The sequence below is a fragment of the Megalobrama amblycephala genome, linkage group LG4 (genome assembly GCF_018812025.1).
Source record: "Megalobrama amblycephala isolate DHTTF-2021 linkage group LG4, ASM1881202v1, whole genome shotgun sequence".
Classification (NCBI taxonomy): domain Eukaryota; kingdom Metazoa; phylum Chordata; class Actinopteri; order Cypriniformes; family Xenocyprididae; genus Megalobrama; species Megalobrama amblycephala.
The window spans coordinates 15,255,372-15,271,666 of NC_063047.1; the positions used below are offsets into that span (position 1 = coordinate 15,255,372).

At 38.3% G+C, this 16,295-nt stretch overlaps 1 protein-coding gene across 2 annotated transcripts in view; it reads right to left on the bottom strand.

The window, feature by feature from the left end:
* Positions 1 to 16,295, bottom strand: part of fam102ab (family with sequence similarity 102 member Ab) — a 44,390-nt gene that overhangs the window by 27,527 nt on the left and 568 nt on the right. For both annotated transcript variants that reach the window (XM_048187861.1, XM_048187862.1), the window contains exons 2-3: positions 16,074 to 16,120; positions 15,687 to 15,980 (exon numbers count right to left, since the gene is read on the bottom strand). In XM_048187861.1, coding sequence (XP_048043818.1) covers positions 15,687 to 15,832 — 146 coding nt within the window. In that variant the 5' untranslated portion in view covers positions 15,833 to 15,980; positions 16,074 to 16,120. The remainder of the gene's footprint in view (positions 1 to 15,686; positions 15,981 to 16,073; positions 16,121 to 16,295) is intronic.

Genomic DNA, 16,295 nt, shown 5'->3' on the forward strand with positions numbered 1-16,295 from the left:
TGGCCGTTTGATACGCAATCCGAATCATGATTCGACCCAAAAGATTCATAACGCTCTGAAGCAGTGTTTTGAAATCGGACATCACTAGATATAAAAAAAAAAAAAGTCTTTTTCATTTTTTTTTTTGCCGCACAAAAAATATTCTCGTCGCTTTATAAGATTAAGAACCACTGAACTCACATGAACTGATTTAAATATGTTTTTAGTACCTTTATGGATCTTGAGAGAGGAAGTACCATTGCTGTCTATGCAGGCCTCGCTGAGCCATCGGATTTAATCAAAAATATCTTAATTTGTGTTCCGAAGATGAACGAAGGTCTTACGGGTGTAGAACGACATGAGGGTGAGCAATAAATGACATAATTTTCATTTTTGGGTGAACTAACCCTTTAATTTGTAGTTACATGGAACTATTTTTATTGATACTTTTGTTTAAAGATGTTTTTTTTAAGTCCACATTTTTCTCACCTCATGCACCACCTGGGATTTAATTCTTGTATCGCATTTTCTCAGTGCATTCTGTGACAGATAGATGTGATGCCTCCTTAGAACTTGGCTAAAATTATTTATATTTGCATTAAGTTTTTGGAACAACCAATATCTGCATGCAAATTTTGGAACCAATTCACACTATACCGACTAATGCGGACAATCACCAGATTACAGTTCGTCACTTCTCAGACATACCAGGACCTGACAAACAAGCAAAGGCACCGACCAACGGCAACAGGGGTAACACTGATCCAACAAAATGTGACAAAGTGCCTGTTGCCACTGCGGTCGCTGTCTGTCAGAGATCTCACTACATCAACAGACTACTAGGGCTGCCCCCTAATAGTCGACTAAACGTTAGTTGAGAAAATGAGAAAAGGCTTGGTCAACTAAATTTTAATTAAGTCAGTAGAAAAAAAAAAAGCTCCACAGAAATTGGCAAAGTCTTGAAGTCATGGCTGGTCCATGCGGGAAATATGTTGGGCAAAAAATCCAAAGTACTGTGGGAACTGTGGGAAAAGGTCATGTGCAACCTCAAACATGACTTATTATTTAAAACATGTAGTCTAACGTTAGCCAATTTACTTGGCCGTCGCTCTAACGTAAACCTAGATAAATGTGTACTAATATTAGACGCATATCCAAGTGTTCATGCAGAGTGTGGAAGCTAAACCGCCATCGGAGTCCATCTTCTCAAAGGCCTGCTTCATTGTGAGCAAGACACAGAGCTCACTTCTCCTCAACAATGTGGACAAACACGTTTTCCACCAACTAATCGACTAATGGCTTAAATGAATGACAAAGAGTCAACTAGGAAAATCTTTAGTCAGTGGCAGCCCTACATACCACAGAAATCCATAGAAACACAACAGAAATAGCCAAAAAGACACTCACACACTGAACATTGGATCATAACCTGGCTCTTTTCCCCCTGATAAGGTATGCAAATACCAGCCAGGGACACTATCATTGTTAGCTGTTGCATAAAAGGCACAAGAATAGCTGGAGACCACATGCACTTTACACACGTAACCACCCGTGTGCAGTGTGATTCACTGTTCAAATCTCTCTGGAGTCTCTTCAATGCTGTAAGTGGACCCTGTGTACTACAATTGCCAACAAAATCTCACTTTAATTGATCACTGATTAAAAGCGTTCAGAAGGTCAGAGTTATTGGAATGGTTGATGTGGAGGAGGTTTGGTGACACAGATAGAGACACCAATTGGCTTTAAAAAGCATGATTAAACACTTAAGTAATCAATTTAACATTGCTCTTTCAGCTGTATCTGGAGGTCAAACATGGAGAATTGCTCTCATAGGCTCCAGGCTCTCTCCGAATTTAATCATCTCTCATTCCACTGGAATGGATCAGGACACATGGGACGGGCCAGACCCTCAGCGAAGAGCCAGAAACACAGACCGATGCAGATGAGAAAACCCAGCTCACGCTTTATGAGGATGATATATTGCCAATAAGTGTTGTGTGAACAGCTAAACAATATGTAATGCTCCTGCCATGGGAGCTCTGGTCACATAAAAACAAACAAATATAAGATCAGCTGAAAACAAAGTCATCAAAACTGAGGGGAAAAAAAAAACGACTAAATACTACAGACTAAACTGAAATATCTGAAACTTTTAAATCAACTCCTGATTTTCATAGCACTCAGGCAGACCAGCATGTACAGTGTCTCCTGATGTTAGTCACATTTTATTGCCGTCACCCTATATAGGCCAATTTTCCCTTCCCTTCTTTCCTTCACGTGTTTGTGGTTGGAGAAGCAGTACTGTCGACGGCCTGACACAGCTTCCAGAAGAATACTGCTGTGCGATTGACAGATACAAACCACTTGTGCTTTAAGTCACTGGTTGATTATTCCCAGCTACCCTTAATAGTTCTGGGAAATTGTGGGGCTTTTTGTAAGTCAGAGGGCATTGTTGTTGTTACTGATCAAGCAAAGAATTCTTCTGCCGGTTGTTAATGTGAGCCTGTTTAGAGTGTAAACTCATGTCAAGTGGTATAAAATGACCTCAGAGAGATGATTTGTAAATTAAATTAAATTAGTAGAGAGATTTAATTTTAATATGCTGGACAGGTAATGTATAGTATAGCATTAAATATAGATCTAAGTGGTTTTAACCCTATAGGAACTGAGGAGTGCCATTTGTGTTTTCCTTATTCAGGAGCTCGTCTTTTCTATGTCAGGCATTCTCCATAAAACAGGCAAGACTATACTTACCAATACTCTAAAAATAAAGTTCTCCATGTAGCCAATGGGCTAAATGCTTCAATAATTACAGAAATTAACAAATCTTTTACAAATTTACAAATCTGTGTGTGTAGAGGAACACGGCTAGGCTTATGTGTGCAAGGATATGCTTGACATTTACACATGAAAGGCTAGGGAAATTAAAGATTTGTAACATTACATATATAATATCTAACCAAAGTGTTGATGACCAATTACATTTCCACATACTGCCATTGTAATATACTCTATGTATACTCTACTAATGAACTAATTGATTAAGGTCACAATGAAATCAAAATTGACAGTTTATTATAAAATATTTATTTGTGCACATGATTATTTATTTTTTTATTTATGTGCTACATTAACTTCCCTCCCCCTTGCAAAAGGCATCATCCCAATCCAATCCGATCAATTTCCAATGGACAAATTTGAGTCCTGTTGTTTCACTCAGATATACTTCATAATGGGGGGAAAATAATATTATATATCTTTTATCCAATGCAGTACTTGAGGAAGGGGACTGGGATAAATTCACCACTAAAGATTAGTAGCCAATTTTATGCCTTAAAAAGAATTTGACCTTTGATCTCACAAGCTCTCCAAGCTTGTCTTTAAATGTAGAGTCCAAATTCTGAGAGGCACAACAGATTTATTGCTCCGAGATTGCAATCAGACTGCAGATGGTGTGTATGACAGCAAATGCATCTGAAGTGGACAGGAATGGGATTGAAGAGTGAGCAGAAGATAAAGCACAGAGATTAGCCTCTTAACGTGCAGAGGCAAAACCACAAAAAACATGGTTGGAGGGAGAGAAAAGACAAGTCTAAACAGACTACAATTTGAATAAAGAACAAAATGTAATGGCAGCAGGGTGCAAAGTCACAAAGTAATTCCTTCTCTTGAATGTTCAAATGGGTAATTTATGCCAACAGAAACCGAAATAATAAAGTACCAGTGAAACATTACAGCCAGCTTAATGTCAGTCATTATTCATCTGAGGAGTTTTCTTTTTTCTGTGGTAGGTTCTCCCTGAACAAAGGCTTTGACTTAGGTTTGTTGTATGTAATGAAATATCCAGATGCCAGTGCTGTGTTTTGATGGTGCAAGCATAACAAAGCACATGCTCATTTAATATAACCCAAATCTATCAGACAGTATTAGTCCCAGACTGTACTGCAACAAAATGGCCATGAAAGTACACTGATATCATGTACTAGAATCACCAGAATGGTAACAATATCATATTTCGTCCTGTTCAGGACTGTATGTATTGTACATGTTTTGCCCTAAGCTTACAAAAAAAAAAAAAAAAAACGGTTGGTGTGGCTATATTTTCATAATAGTAGGCCATTCAATATCAAGGCTTATAATTTAAATACGGTAACTGTAACAGGTGTGGACATATGCCAGAGATAATGTCTGTTACTTGTACTGATAATACAGCTTAGTCTACACCATTTTGAGAAACATTTTAAACAGGCTGACTGAAGATTTGAGGTGGAGGAGATGTGCTCATTAAAGCTGCAAGAAACACTGTCGTCTGCACTGGAGTGTTTGCATATAGTGCTGTGAGAACGGGAGGAACATGTAAAGGGGAGAGAGGTAAATCAAGTGGACATTCCTAGCTATGTTGTCTGTGAAACCCTGCTACACATCCGGCAACTGAACTTTGACCCCTGGAACCTGTGACGATGCAAAACCAGGAAGCATGAGACACAGCTGTGAAAAAGCTGTGAGAGCTTAACTTAAAAACATACTTGAACAGATCCGTATAGCACTGCAACAATATAAACTTCATCTAAAACTATTTCTTGTAACAGAAGCAAAATGGCCAGTCATGTTTTGTGAAGTAAAGCTTGTCCTCATTCCCTCTGTCCCTCCACCCTTCTGTTCCCCCAGGACTACATTTAACCTACTTCTGTGTGAAACTCACTTCCAGATGGTGCTCACTTTTTATCCGTCTTCCCCTTTATTCCATATTTTCCCACAATATTATGCCCACAGATTCATGAGTCCATGAGTAAATGAGAGATAGTTTTTCCCCAACTTCCAATTTGATGCTTTAAAAAGTTCATAAAGAGATCGTAAAACTAATCCATATGAATTAAGCAGTTTAGTCCAAATTTTCTGAAGAGATACAATCTCTTTATATAATGAACAGACTGAATTTAGGCTTTTATTCACATATAAACATCATCAACTCACACATCAGTTTTTGTAAACGGCAGCTTAAGCATGTTCTCTTGACGTGAAAAATCAATGAGGTTCTTTCTCATGTGTTACGTAGCACATTTGAGCTTGCGCAAGAACCAGTGAGGTTTGTTCTTGTGCGTCAAGCATGTACAGTTGAGCTTCGCTGTTCGCTGATCAATGTTTATATGTGGATAATACCCTAAATTATATCTGTTCATCATACAAAGCGATTGTGTCTCTTCAGAAAATTTGGACTATACCGCTCATTCATATGGATTAGTTTTATTATGATCTCTTTATGAACTTTTTGAAGCATCAAAGTGTCAGTTGCGTATCTGTCAACGGACGGACAGAAATCTCTCAGATTTCATCAAAAACATCTTCATTTGTGTTCCGAAGATGAATGAAAGTCTCAGACGCTTCGGACGCGCGTAAAATTCGCTCAATTTGCGTGTCTAAACAAAGTGTGTTCAGACGCAAATTCGTGTCATGGGAGGGGCTTCCATCTCTTTCTGCACAGATCCTCTGAATAAACACATCATCTTGTCAGTTGGAAACTAGTAGCAGCAGTTTAACTCTGTTATGCCGGCCGGCTTTTGCTAGCGAGCAGGTGGGCTATGATCAATGGCTAAAATCATGCAAAGTGTTTTACAACTAACCAGATTGTCCGATTTCTTCGCTTATCCTCTTCCAGGCAAGGTCCTTTTTATTCCCGTCTCTATAAAAATATGATGACACATCATAGAGCTCAGGGTGGCCACATCGACTATTATCTTTGTTCTGGTCTCCACCGCTGATCACGTCATACCAAAGCAGAGTCCCTGATTGGTTAACGCGGCGCGAATTTACGTCAAAGTTCAGATTTTTCAACTCGGGCGTCAGACGCTCAATTCGCGCGTGAACGCTCAATTCGTGCCGCGCCATTCGCGCGTCAACGGCCGATTCGCGCCACGCTATACGCTTGATTCGCGCCGCAGGATGACTAGACGCGCATTTACATTGACTTAACATGTAAATCAGACGCCCCAGACGCGTTCGGTGTGAATGCAGCATTACGGGTTTGGAACGACATGAGGGTGAGGAATTAATGACAGATTTTTTTATTTTTTTTTGGGTGAATTTTAAAATTTTAAATTGTAATGAGGTAAAATACCCCAAACCATTCAACGGTAGTGTATACATGTTTTGCACTTTTACATTTACGCTTTTGGCTGACATTTTTATCCAATGTGACTTGCATTGCATAAATACATTTTATCAGGTTCATGCAATCGCTGTATATCAAACTCATGGTCTTGCTGTTGCTAACTACATGCTCTACTGCTTGAGCTACAGGGACATTTAGTGTTGCAACTGTAACAAAAAATAACTTTGTGGTACTAATACAATCATCTTCTTATCCTATCTTAAAGGTCCCGTTTTTCGTGTTTTTTTTGAAGCTTTGATTGAGTTTATAGTGTGCAATATAACATGTGTTCATGTTTCGCGTGTAAAAAAACAGTATTTTTCACATAATTTACTTATCTGTATACCGCTGTTTCCACTGTCATAAAAACGGGCTGATGACTTCCTTGTTCTATGAAGTCCCTCCTTCAGAAATACGTAACGAGTTCTGATTGTGCCAGCGGTTCCTGTGTTGTGATTCGACAGCAGCTTAGCGAACCTCGCCCGGAAAGGTCACGCCTCTTACCATAACGTGGAGATGCACGCGCTCAGTGTATTGTAAACGTCTTTAATTTTACCCTATCAATTTGAGCCGGAATCAGACCCGGTGATTGGACTGCGGGATGAAAATAACAGCGTTTCGACGACATGGCGACAAACACACTCTACAAACGCAACTCTTGTGTATAGACAAATCCGGCGAAACACGGAAGTAAAGCAGCGCCGCCATTACTGCGTGCCTTGCTGCTAAGGAAGTAGCAGAAGTAGCGTGTTGGTCCCATAGGCGGCTGTAGCAGATGTTAGCTATATAGTTTTTTTTAGTACGTATGCTGTCCAGTGATGCCGGGCAGAGCGTGTTGTGTGGTTGGTTGTTTTAACAACAGCACAAAACTACAGGCCTGGAATAAAACCGTTTGTGTAATCCACGAAGCTTTGTTGCACATTGACTGCCCATGTTTACGGCCATACGGATTGCACAGAGTTCCTGGTCGAGCGGAGGACCAAGATGTGCGTCAAAAGTGGATGAAACACATAACCGAGATGGCTCATCGCATGCCAGATGATTAATAAAATAATCTAGAATACCTGTAAGAACATGTATTTTATTGCTACAACTGGTCGTGGCTAAGGCCATCCTTAAAAATATTTTGGTTTGCCGTAACAGCCAAAAAAATAAAAAATGGTCGGTAGGTCGTAAAAAATGTAAAAAAAAAAATTTTTTATTGCATCACATTAAGTGTATTGTGATTGTCAAAACATTTTAGTAACTAAGCTGAATTTTATTAGGTTTAGTGACATGTTACAATGTTTACATGGTAGGCTACAATTTCTGGTAAACTACACTTTTTTATTATTTTTATTCAATTATTATTTTTTAATTATTATTGTGATTTGATTTAATATTGACTCATTTGGATAAATATTAGCTAGGCTACACAAGGTAGGCATTAATTTTTCTCAAGAAAAAAAAACAACTCACCTAACTTAATGCTGTAAACATACAGAGAGCCCTATCAGCTGGCAGTATTATTTAAAAATAACAATTTAAATATAATGCATTTTTTATTATAATAACAACTTTATTTAATGATATAAGTAAAAATATAATAAAGATGTAATACAGTACACATAACAGCCAAAACAGGTTCTGTGTGAGGGGCTGCTAGCTGACAGCGTTCGGTCATTTCTGAGAGATTTACCTCAGACGAAGGTAAGTGTGAATACATAAATCCATTTTGAAAAACATGTTTACAAGAACATAACATTATACGTCGTTTGATGTTGTAATATTTTGTAATCTGTATTTCTAGCATGTCACATTTACAAGCACCAAAACGGTATTTATTGTTTGAATTTCGTAATAAAATTGACAGAATCTGAGAGCTGAGATTTTTTTCTATCATAAGTAACCTGCTCTGTCTAGTCTGTCGGTCTCTGTGTCCTCTTTACTTCGCGATTTTTCTGTGCGTGAGAAAATGGATGTGTGGCGTGAGAGCGTGTGAAAAGCGTCAATTGCGTGTGTCTCACATTTTATTGCATTTGTATTAGCTGTTTGAAGAGTAAAAAAAATCCGTGGGTCTTAACGCAATTACAATCGGCAAGTCGGTCGGACTAAAAGGGGAAAAATAATTAATTGGGTCGGTCCTAAATTGACAGGGTCGGTCGGGTTATGGCAAACAAGATTATTTTTAAGGATGGCCTAATAATTATTTAAAACTTGAAGCTTGTGAACATATTAGCAACACAGCTAGTAATGACAGCGTTCAGTTTTATTGTTGTCATCAATTAATACACTTCTTAATTACATTACATTACATTTTTACATTATTACATTATGTTGTCAATATTAAATTACCTTTATCGGTAAGTTTTGGCCACTGCCTGACATCATCTAACCATGTTCCCTTTCACCAGACATTTTCTTTAATGAGCAGGATGCGCTTTAATTGAAATGTCATTAGAGGGCACCGGCAAGTGTCACACCGTCACACTTCGCAGGCACGCAGTAATGGCGGCAGGCAAGATGGCGGCGCCCATAGACTTCGCGGCGGATTTGTGTATTCCTGTGGGCGGAGGTTAGTCAAAAAACTGTTTTAGTGACGTTATTAAAGAAGGAAGTAGAGGGATGTAGTCTAAACTGGCCGTTCGATATAGGCGACTTCTGTTAAATAAAATATCTCGCTTGGCATTGAACTTTAAGCTTTAAAATTTTACAGATTTTATTTATACTCTAACAACAACAACAACAACATTACACAATAACTAAAGTTTGAAACATGGGATCACGAAGAACAGGACCTTTAAAACATGAAAAGAGAAATGGGGATGTTTCTGTTAGAGACTGGCAGAGCTCTGCCATTGCATTTTGCTTTTACAGTACATTTAATACTTTTATTTTTAGAATAAGCAGGTTTTTGATAGTTATCAGCATATTGTTGTGCATGTAAACATACTCAATGCAAATTGAAGGGATTTTTTTTTTACCAGCTTCATCATCTGCCAAGTGAAAATTGTAAGACCGATTGCTTTGAAAAGTATTAGCACATTTCTCCTTTTCAAATATAATTTAATAGCTGATAAGATAAGGGATGAGTTACGTGCCAAAGTTTAGACGTATAACAGTAAGCACCACTAATAACTGATGAAAGGATCTCTGTAAAACAGTAGCTGATGTCTAAAGGAGGGCAGACAGTGCAAAGTCCAGTTTTAAGACACCCCAACTGTTTACCTACATCTGTTTGGTTCACAGCAATCTGTTTCCTGAAGTGTTTACAGGAGGCAGTTTAGAAGCCTCAGTCTGTCCCCGCTGAGAGCAGGTGCACCACTGAGTCTCAGCTGCTAATCTCATTGAGCCATTGTAGCCCAATAACACGGCCTGTCCGGGATAAGACCCTTGTTCCTCTGCCCGCTTGTTGCCGGCCAGGAACTGAACTAGCAACCTTATGGTGTGTATAGCGTATAGTGACCAGAAGAACTTCTGAACTCTGAGACACTCCGATACAGGACCACTTTATGTCCATGAAAAGAGAAAATAGGACAAGCAGGTGGGAAAAAAACCCATTCATGATTGTAATGCAAAACAGACACAACAAACTACTGAGCATGAACCTGTAGACTGCAGACATAATGTGCTGTTTTTGTGGTGCATTGTGGGAGAGAGATAAGCACCTCATTAACATTATGTCCTATGTATATGAATCGACTGCATCTGGAGTCTCAGATAAGACATATAATATATGGTAGAAATATAATACTGACATTAATGTGTCTCTGAGAGTGTATAAGAAAGCCATAAAAACAGCCAGAGAAAGACTTATCAGTTACAAACACTAATAATAAAAGCACCATTAACGAATTACAGCCTAAAATCCTCTGTCTATTGGGGCTCTAGTTTTGATTTATTAACCAGAAAAGATGGTCTACAAAAAGGTGTGGAAACCATTCACTACCTTTCATCTTAACTTACACGCTCCTTAAAGGTGCAATGGCATTGCAGTCATTGTGGATGTGTGTTTGTGTGTGCTGTATACCTAAAGTGCCACATTCTCAAAGGTTTCGTTTGATACCCTGTTGCTAAGACACTAAACACAAACAGCCATGAATGCACATGAATGGGTTCTAAGCAATGAAAAAGAGAATGATTTGTTTTCATAATCTCACATTGTTCATTAGCATGCTCTTTCGGGGTGTAGCTCTTCCAGTGGAATCTAAAGAATGAGGTTCTGCTCGATTTGTCAAAGCCGACATGGTCCCAATAACACACTGAGCAGAGAAACTGGATCCTCTTTCTTTCTTTAGCTTTCTCTTTGTTCATTTAAGCACGTCAATCCATACCAAAAGATTAAATATAAAAAATAAAAAAATTTATAAAGTAGTGGTCAACGATAAAGATTTGACAGTGGCCAAAGCTGATATCTAGACCAGTGTTTCCCAACCTTTTTCTTGCCATGGCACAGTTTTGATAAGTAAAAAATCCCACCACTATGCACCTAAACAACAAAAATTGCACAAACATGCATTGCTTCAACTGGGGCATTAAAACTGGATATAATATAGTAATCACATTTAATGTAAAAACTTGAGCTTAAGTCAGGTAAGAACACAATAAGGTCATATATAGGTAGCTATACAAACGTTTGGAGTCGGTAAGATTTTTTAAATGTTTTTTATAGAAGTCTTTTGCGCTCGCCAAGGCTGCATTTATTACATTTAACCTACTTCTTTGTTAAACTCTTCCCCTTTATTCCACATTTTCCCACAATATGCCCACAGACTCATGAAGACTCATGAGAGATAGTTTGTGACCAAACTACCATTTTGACACTTCAAAAAGTTCATAAAGAGATCGTAAAACTAATCCATATGAATTAAGCAGTTTAGACCAAATTTTCTGAAGAGATGTGATTGCTTCATATAATAAACAGATTTAATTTAGGCTTTTATTCACATATAAACATCATCAACTCACACATCAGTTTTGGTAAACGGAAGCTCAAGCATGTTCGCTTGACATGCGAGAATCAATGTGGTTCATCCTCGTGTATTATGCAGCACAAATCAAATCAACCAGTGAAATTTGTGCCAATACCCAGCCCTATTGGCCACTGCCAATAATCCCAAAATGCTCTAACTGAATGGTCTATAGGACGCACAGATTTAAAATGATTATTAAAGGTGCCCTAGAATCAAAAATGTAATTTACCTCGGCATAGTTGAATAACAAGAGTTCAGTACATGGAAATGACATACAGTGAGTCTCAAACACCATTGTTTCCTCCTTCTTATGTAAATCTCATTTGTTTAAAAGACCTCTGAAAATCAGGCGAATCTCAACATAACACCGACTGTTACGTAACAGTCGGGATCATTAATATGTACGCCCCCAATATTTGCATATGGCAGCTCATGTTCAAGGCATTAGACAAGGGCAGCCAGTATTAACGTCTGGATCTGTGCACAGCTGAATCATCAGACTATGTAAGCAAGCAAGAACAATAGTGAAAAATGGCAGATGGAGTGATAATAACTGACATGATCCATGATTACATGATATTTTTAGAGATATTTGTGAATTGTCTTTCTAAATGTTTCGTTAGCATGTTGCTAATGTACTGTTAAATGTGGTTAAAGTTACCATTGTTTCTTACTGTATTCACGGAGACAAGAGAGCCGTCGCTATTTTCATTTTTAAACACTTGCAGTCTGTATAATACATAAACACAACTTCATTCTTTATAATTCTCTCCAACAATGTGTAATGTTAGCCCGTTAGCCACTGAGCACTATCAAACTCATTCAGAATCAAATGTAAACATCCAAATAAATACTATGCTCACATGATTTGACACATGCATGCAGTATGCATGACGAACATCTTTCTAAAGATCCATTTGAGGGTTATATTAGCTGTGTGAACTTTGTAAATGCACTGTATTATAGTCGAGAGCTCGGGGGGCAGGGAGCGCGTGATTTAAAGGGGCTGCAGCCTGAATTGGTGCATAGTTAATGATGCCCCAAAATAGGCAGTTAAAAAAATTAATTTAAAAAAAACTATGGGGTATTTTGAGGTGAAACTTCACAGACACATTCAGGGGACACCTTAGACTTATATTACATCTTGTAAAAACTGGTTCTAGGGCACCTTTAAAACTTTATAGTTATTGTCTTTGGTGGGAATGGGCCTTAAAGGGTTAGTTCATCCAAAAATTATCCCATAATTTACTTACCCTCAATCCATCCTAGATGTATGAATTTCTTCATTCAGTCAAACACAATCAGAGTTATATTAAAAAATATTCTGGCTCTTCCAAGCTTTATAATTGGAGTGAAAAATAACTGGTGATTTTGAAGCCAAAAAAAGCACATCCGTCCATCATAAAAGTAATCCATATGGCTCCAGGGGGTTAATAAAGGCCTTCTGAAGTGAAGTGTAAGAAAATATCCATATTTATAACTTTATAAACTTAAATTACTGGCTTCCGTATGCAAGTCGATTCTGGTGGAAGAGTCAACTTTGACCTGATGCATGACGTACTGACGAACGTGGAAGCTCTAATTAGATGTCTAAAACGAGAATTTTTAAAGAGAAATATCAGAGGTGCTTGAGTTTGTTGCCCAGCCCTATTTGTTTGAACTGCGAGAGGCATCTACTCTCACCTAAGCTTATGCTACTCCTACATCCTACGTCATACACCGAAACTCGACTCTCTCATAAATGCGCAGGCGGACGTTACCAGAAGCTGGTGATTATAGTCTATAAAGTTATATATATGGATACTATATATGGATATAAAATGCATTGTTTCACTTCAGTAGGCCTTTATTAACCCCCTGGAGCCATATGGTTTACTTTTATGATGGACGGATGTGCTTTTTTGGGCTTCAAAATCTCAGCTACTATTCACTCCCATTATAAAGCTTGGAAGAGCCCAAATATTTTTTAATATAACTCTGATTGTGTTTGACTGAAAGAAGAAAGTCATATACACCTAGGATGACTTGAGAGTGAGTAGATTATGGGATCATTTTCATTTTTGGGTGAACTAACCCTTTAATTCTTGTGCAGAAATAAACCTTTGAATAATCAAATGCGCATGGCTGCTTGAGTATTTATCATCTATGGAAACAGAGGAACAGAACAGGAAGGAAGAGAGATGAGCATCCCTGTAATGATTACAATTACAGAGCAATTTCATCCAAAACTCACATCAATGGACAGACTAGAGCACACACACATAGACACACACAGACTCGCACAACAGTTTCCTTAGCAACCACTGCTGCTGTATAACCTCTACCACAGTATTGATACACCTTATGAAAATCTGCAACAAGAACGATTTATAAATCAGACTACAATCTTTCAACAAGGTCTTTTAAGGTTCAGGTGCCAATCACAAACAGGAAACACTAAAAAAAAAAAAAAAGCCAGCCAAATGCAGTGATAATGGTTTGCATAAGTTGATATATTTAACCTATCATGACTGTGAATGTCTTAATGTGATCTTTAACTGCATGTGCCCGGCTCTATGCAGACCAACCATTAAAAAGCAAGCTTATCAGCACCCTCTCTTCCTTCAAGCTTCACTGCCCTCTGTCAGCTCAGCAAGCCAGGACACCTCTGGAAACTAATGATTTCATCCACACCAGGATTTTTTATCAACACATTGATCTGATTTCGTCCATTTCAAATGCAAACCTGAACGGTGGAAAAGCTGATGAACGAGTCTGAGATCAGATTAAACCGGCGAGATTTTCCACATTGATACTACTGCTATTGGTCTGTCATCACTCTGAGAGCTTACTCCTGTCAATCAAGCACTCTATGAACTCAATCCACACTGATAAAGAGGACAGAAGGATGAAGAAACGTGAGAGAGTGAAAGAAAAGAATGAGCGAGGGGAGGAGGGCAGAGGGAAACAGGACCGTGGCTTAGTCAGACAAACGGCTCTCTGTTTGGACTATCACTGATGTCTCTGTCCTGTTTTTCACTTTCTCTCTCTCACCCTCTTTTTCTCCTTCGTGCATTACTCCTCTATCCATCTTGCATTCCACGTCCTATCAATGTCCCCGTCTTGTTTTTTTTTCTTTTCAATTTCTCTCTCTAGAGATTACCACACACTCTGTTCCTACTATTTAGCCAATCTAATCTCTGTATCAGTCCATCTGAGGAATGATGGTGTTGGGACATTCATGACATAACCCTCTTCTGCCTCCTTACATCAGATACACAAGGCATTATGCAGAATGAATGCGGAGGGCATCTCAGTGCACTAGAACGAGAGCACTCACTGTGCCTGGCACCGCAAGCAAGTCAATGCGCCCACACAATATACCACCCCCAGTCATATGCCACTAAAAACAACTTCACAACACAAGAGAACTTCAAACAGACTGACACATTTTTGGCCTCTAGAGTTACTGTTTCTCGTGCTCTCTGGGCCGTCGCTAGGGGGGCGGAAGGTGGTTCGCAATACATTTTTTGAGGATTATTTGATGAATATAATGTAAATGTAAAGTCTTTACAGTCACTTTTCATCAACTTAATGCATCCTTGCTGAATAAAAATGTATCTTTCTTTCTATCTATCTATCTATCTATCTATCTATCTATCTATCTATCTATCTATATATATATATATATATATATATATATATATATGTGTGTGTGTGTTTGTATATATCAATTATCTCAAATTGTGACATATCTATATCAGATGGCTGCAAAACTGTTTTAAATCCAAAATAGGGTAAAACATTTTAAAGTGATGAAACAATGCATTAAACACAACTGGTGCAAGATTAATGCAAGAGTCTTTATGGAATTCACATATTGGAATCATACTATCATACTGCTGATTCACTCATTTACTACTAATTTACAGATTTACTAATGCACCTTTAATTGTTCTAATTAGGCTGAGTTTACCCTACTAAGGGCTTAAGCCTCTATTTATAATCCATACCACTGACATCTGTGTGCTATCATCTGAAACCACAGTCAAAGTGCAGGAATGTGTTTAGAATTAGTCACGAGCAAACGAAATCATGAAAATTGACGTGATTGCACAATTCAGGCAATGATTAAAAGAGCAAATCCTTTACCTGGGTAAAGAATGGCGTAGTGTTTTTACCCTGACCCTTAAAAATGTCTTTTGATGTGAGACCTGTTCAAGAGACCCCCAAAGCAACCTGTGTGGTCTTCTAAGCGCATTTTAAATAGACTCAAAAATTGTTCAGAGCTGCAGCGTGGGCTGAGTAAAAACCTAAGGTCTGAACAAGTGTTCTTCATGAAAACTACACCAAAGACAACAGCAGAATCTATAATAATATACAACATTAATGTCCTTCCATCTATCTTAAGGCTATTTTTGAAAGATAATCATTCATTAACAATCATTCCATGTTAGGCACAGTTTAAACCAAAATAAAATGATATGTATTTTTTATAACAGTAGAGTCTAATAAAAAGTTAACACAGTTTTACTGCCCTAGCAACTGTTTTATTTGGCAGAAACCATGGGGACCTTGGAATCTTTTGTGTTAGGCCCAATACAGTCAGAGAGAATCCCAAATCTTACCTGGATGAAGAAATGGAAAAGTCTCCACCATCCAACAGTCTGATTTTGCAGAAGAGCATCCCGTTCACAAACGGCACAGCCGTGAGCTCTTCCAGGGTGAAGTGTATCTGAAACTTAAACTTCTTCTTTTTTATTAAAAAAGCCATTCTTTTAAGACTGAACTTTGGATGTTTGAAGACAGAGGTAGATGAATACAGGGAGATGCGTTTCTTTTAATCTGGTGCTTGGAAGTCCTTCTCAATGTATGTGCTTTGGCTCAGCATCTCTGAGGGGACTGAAGCTGTCCAGAGGAACCTGGGGGTATAAAACAAGGGAAAAATCAACCCTAGACTTCTCAGACAGACACGAGTAAACCAAGTAAACATTAGAAACTACATCATGACTTACCTTAAAACCAATACAGGGGCAGCACTGTGGGAAGGCTACAGTCTTTGCTGAAAACCAAACACATTCCCTGGAGAGTTAGTTACCTTGAAGAGATCCATTATATCCAGGTGTAAAGGTCCCTGGGACTCCACTGGCAACATTCACATAATCAAGGAAAATGCTCTTTAAGAGCTACTGACAATATTTGGCGAAATGACCATCATCTTTTCTCCCTTTAATCGC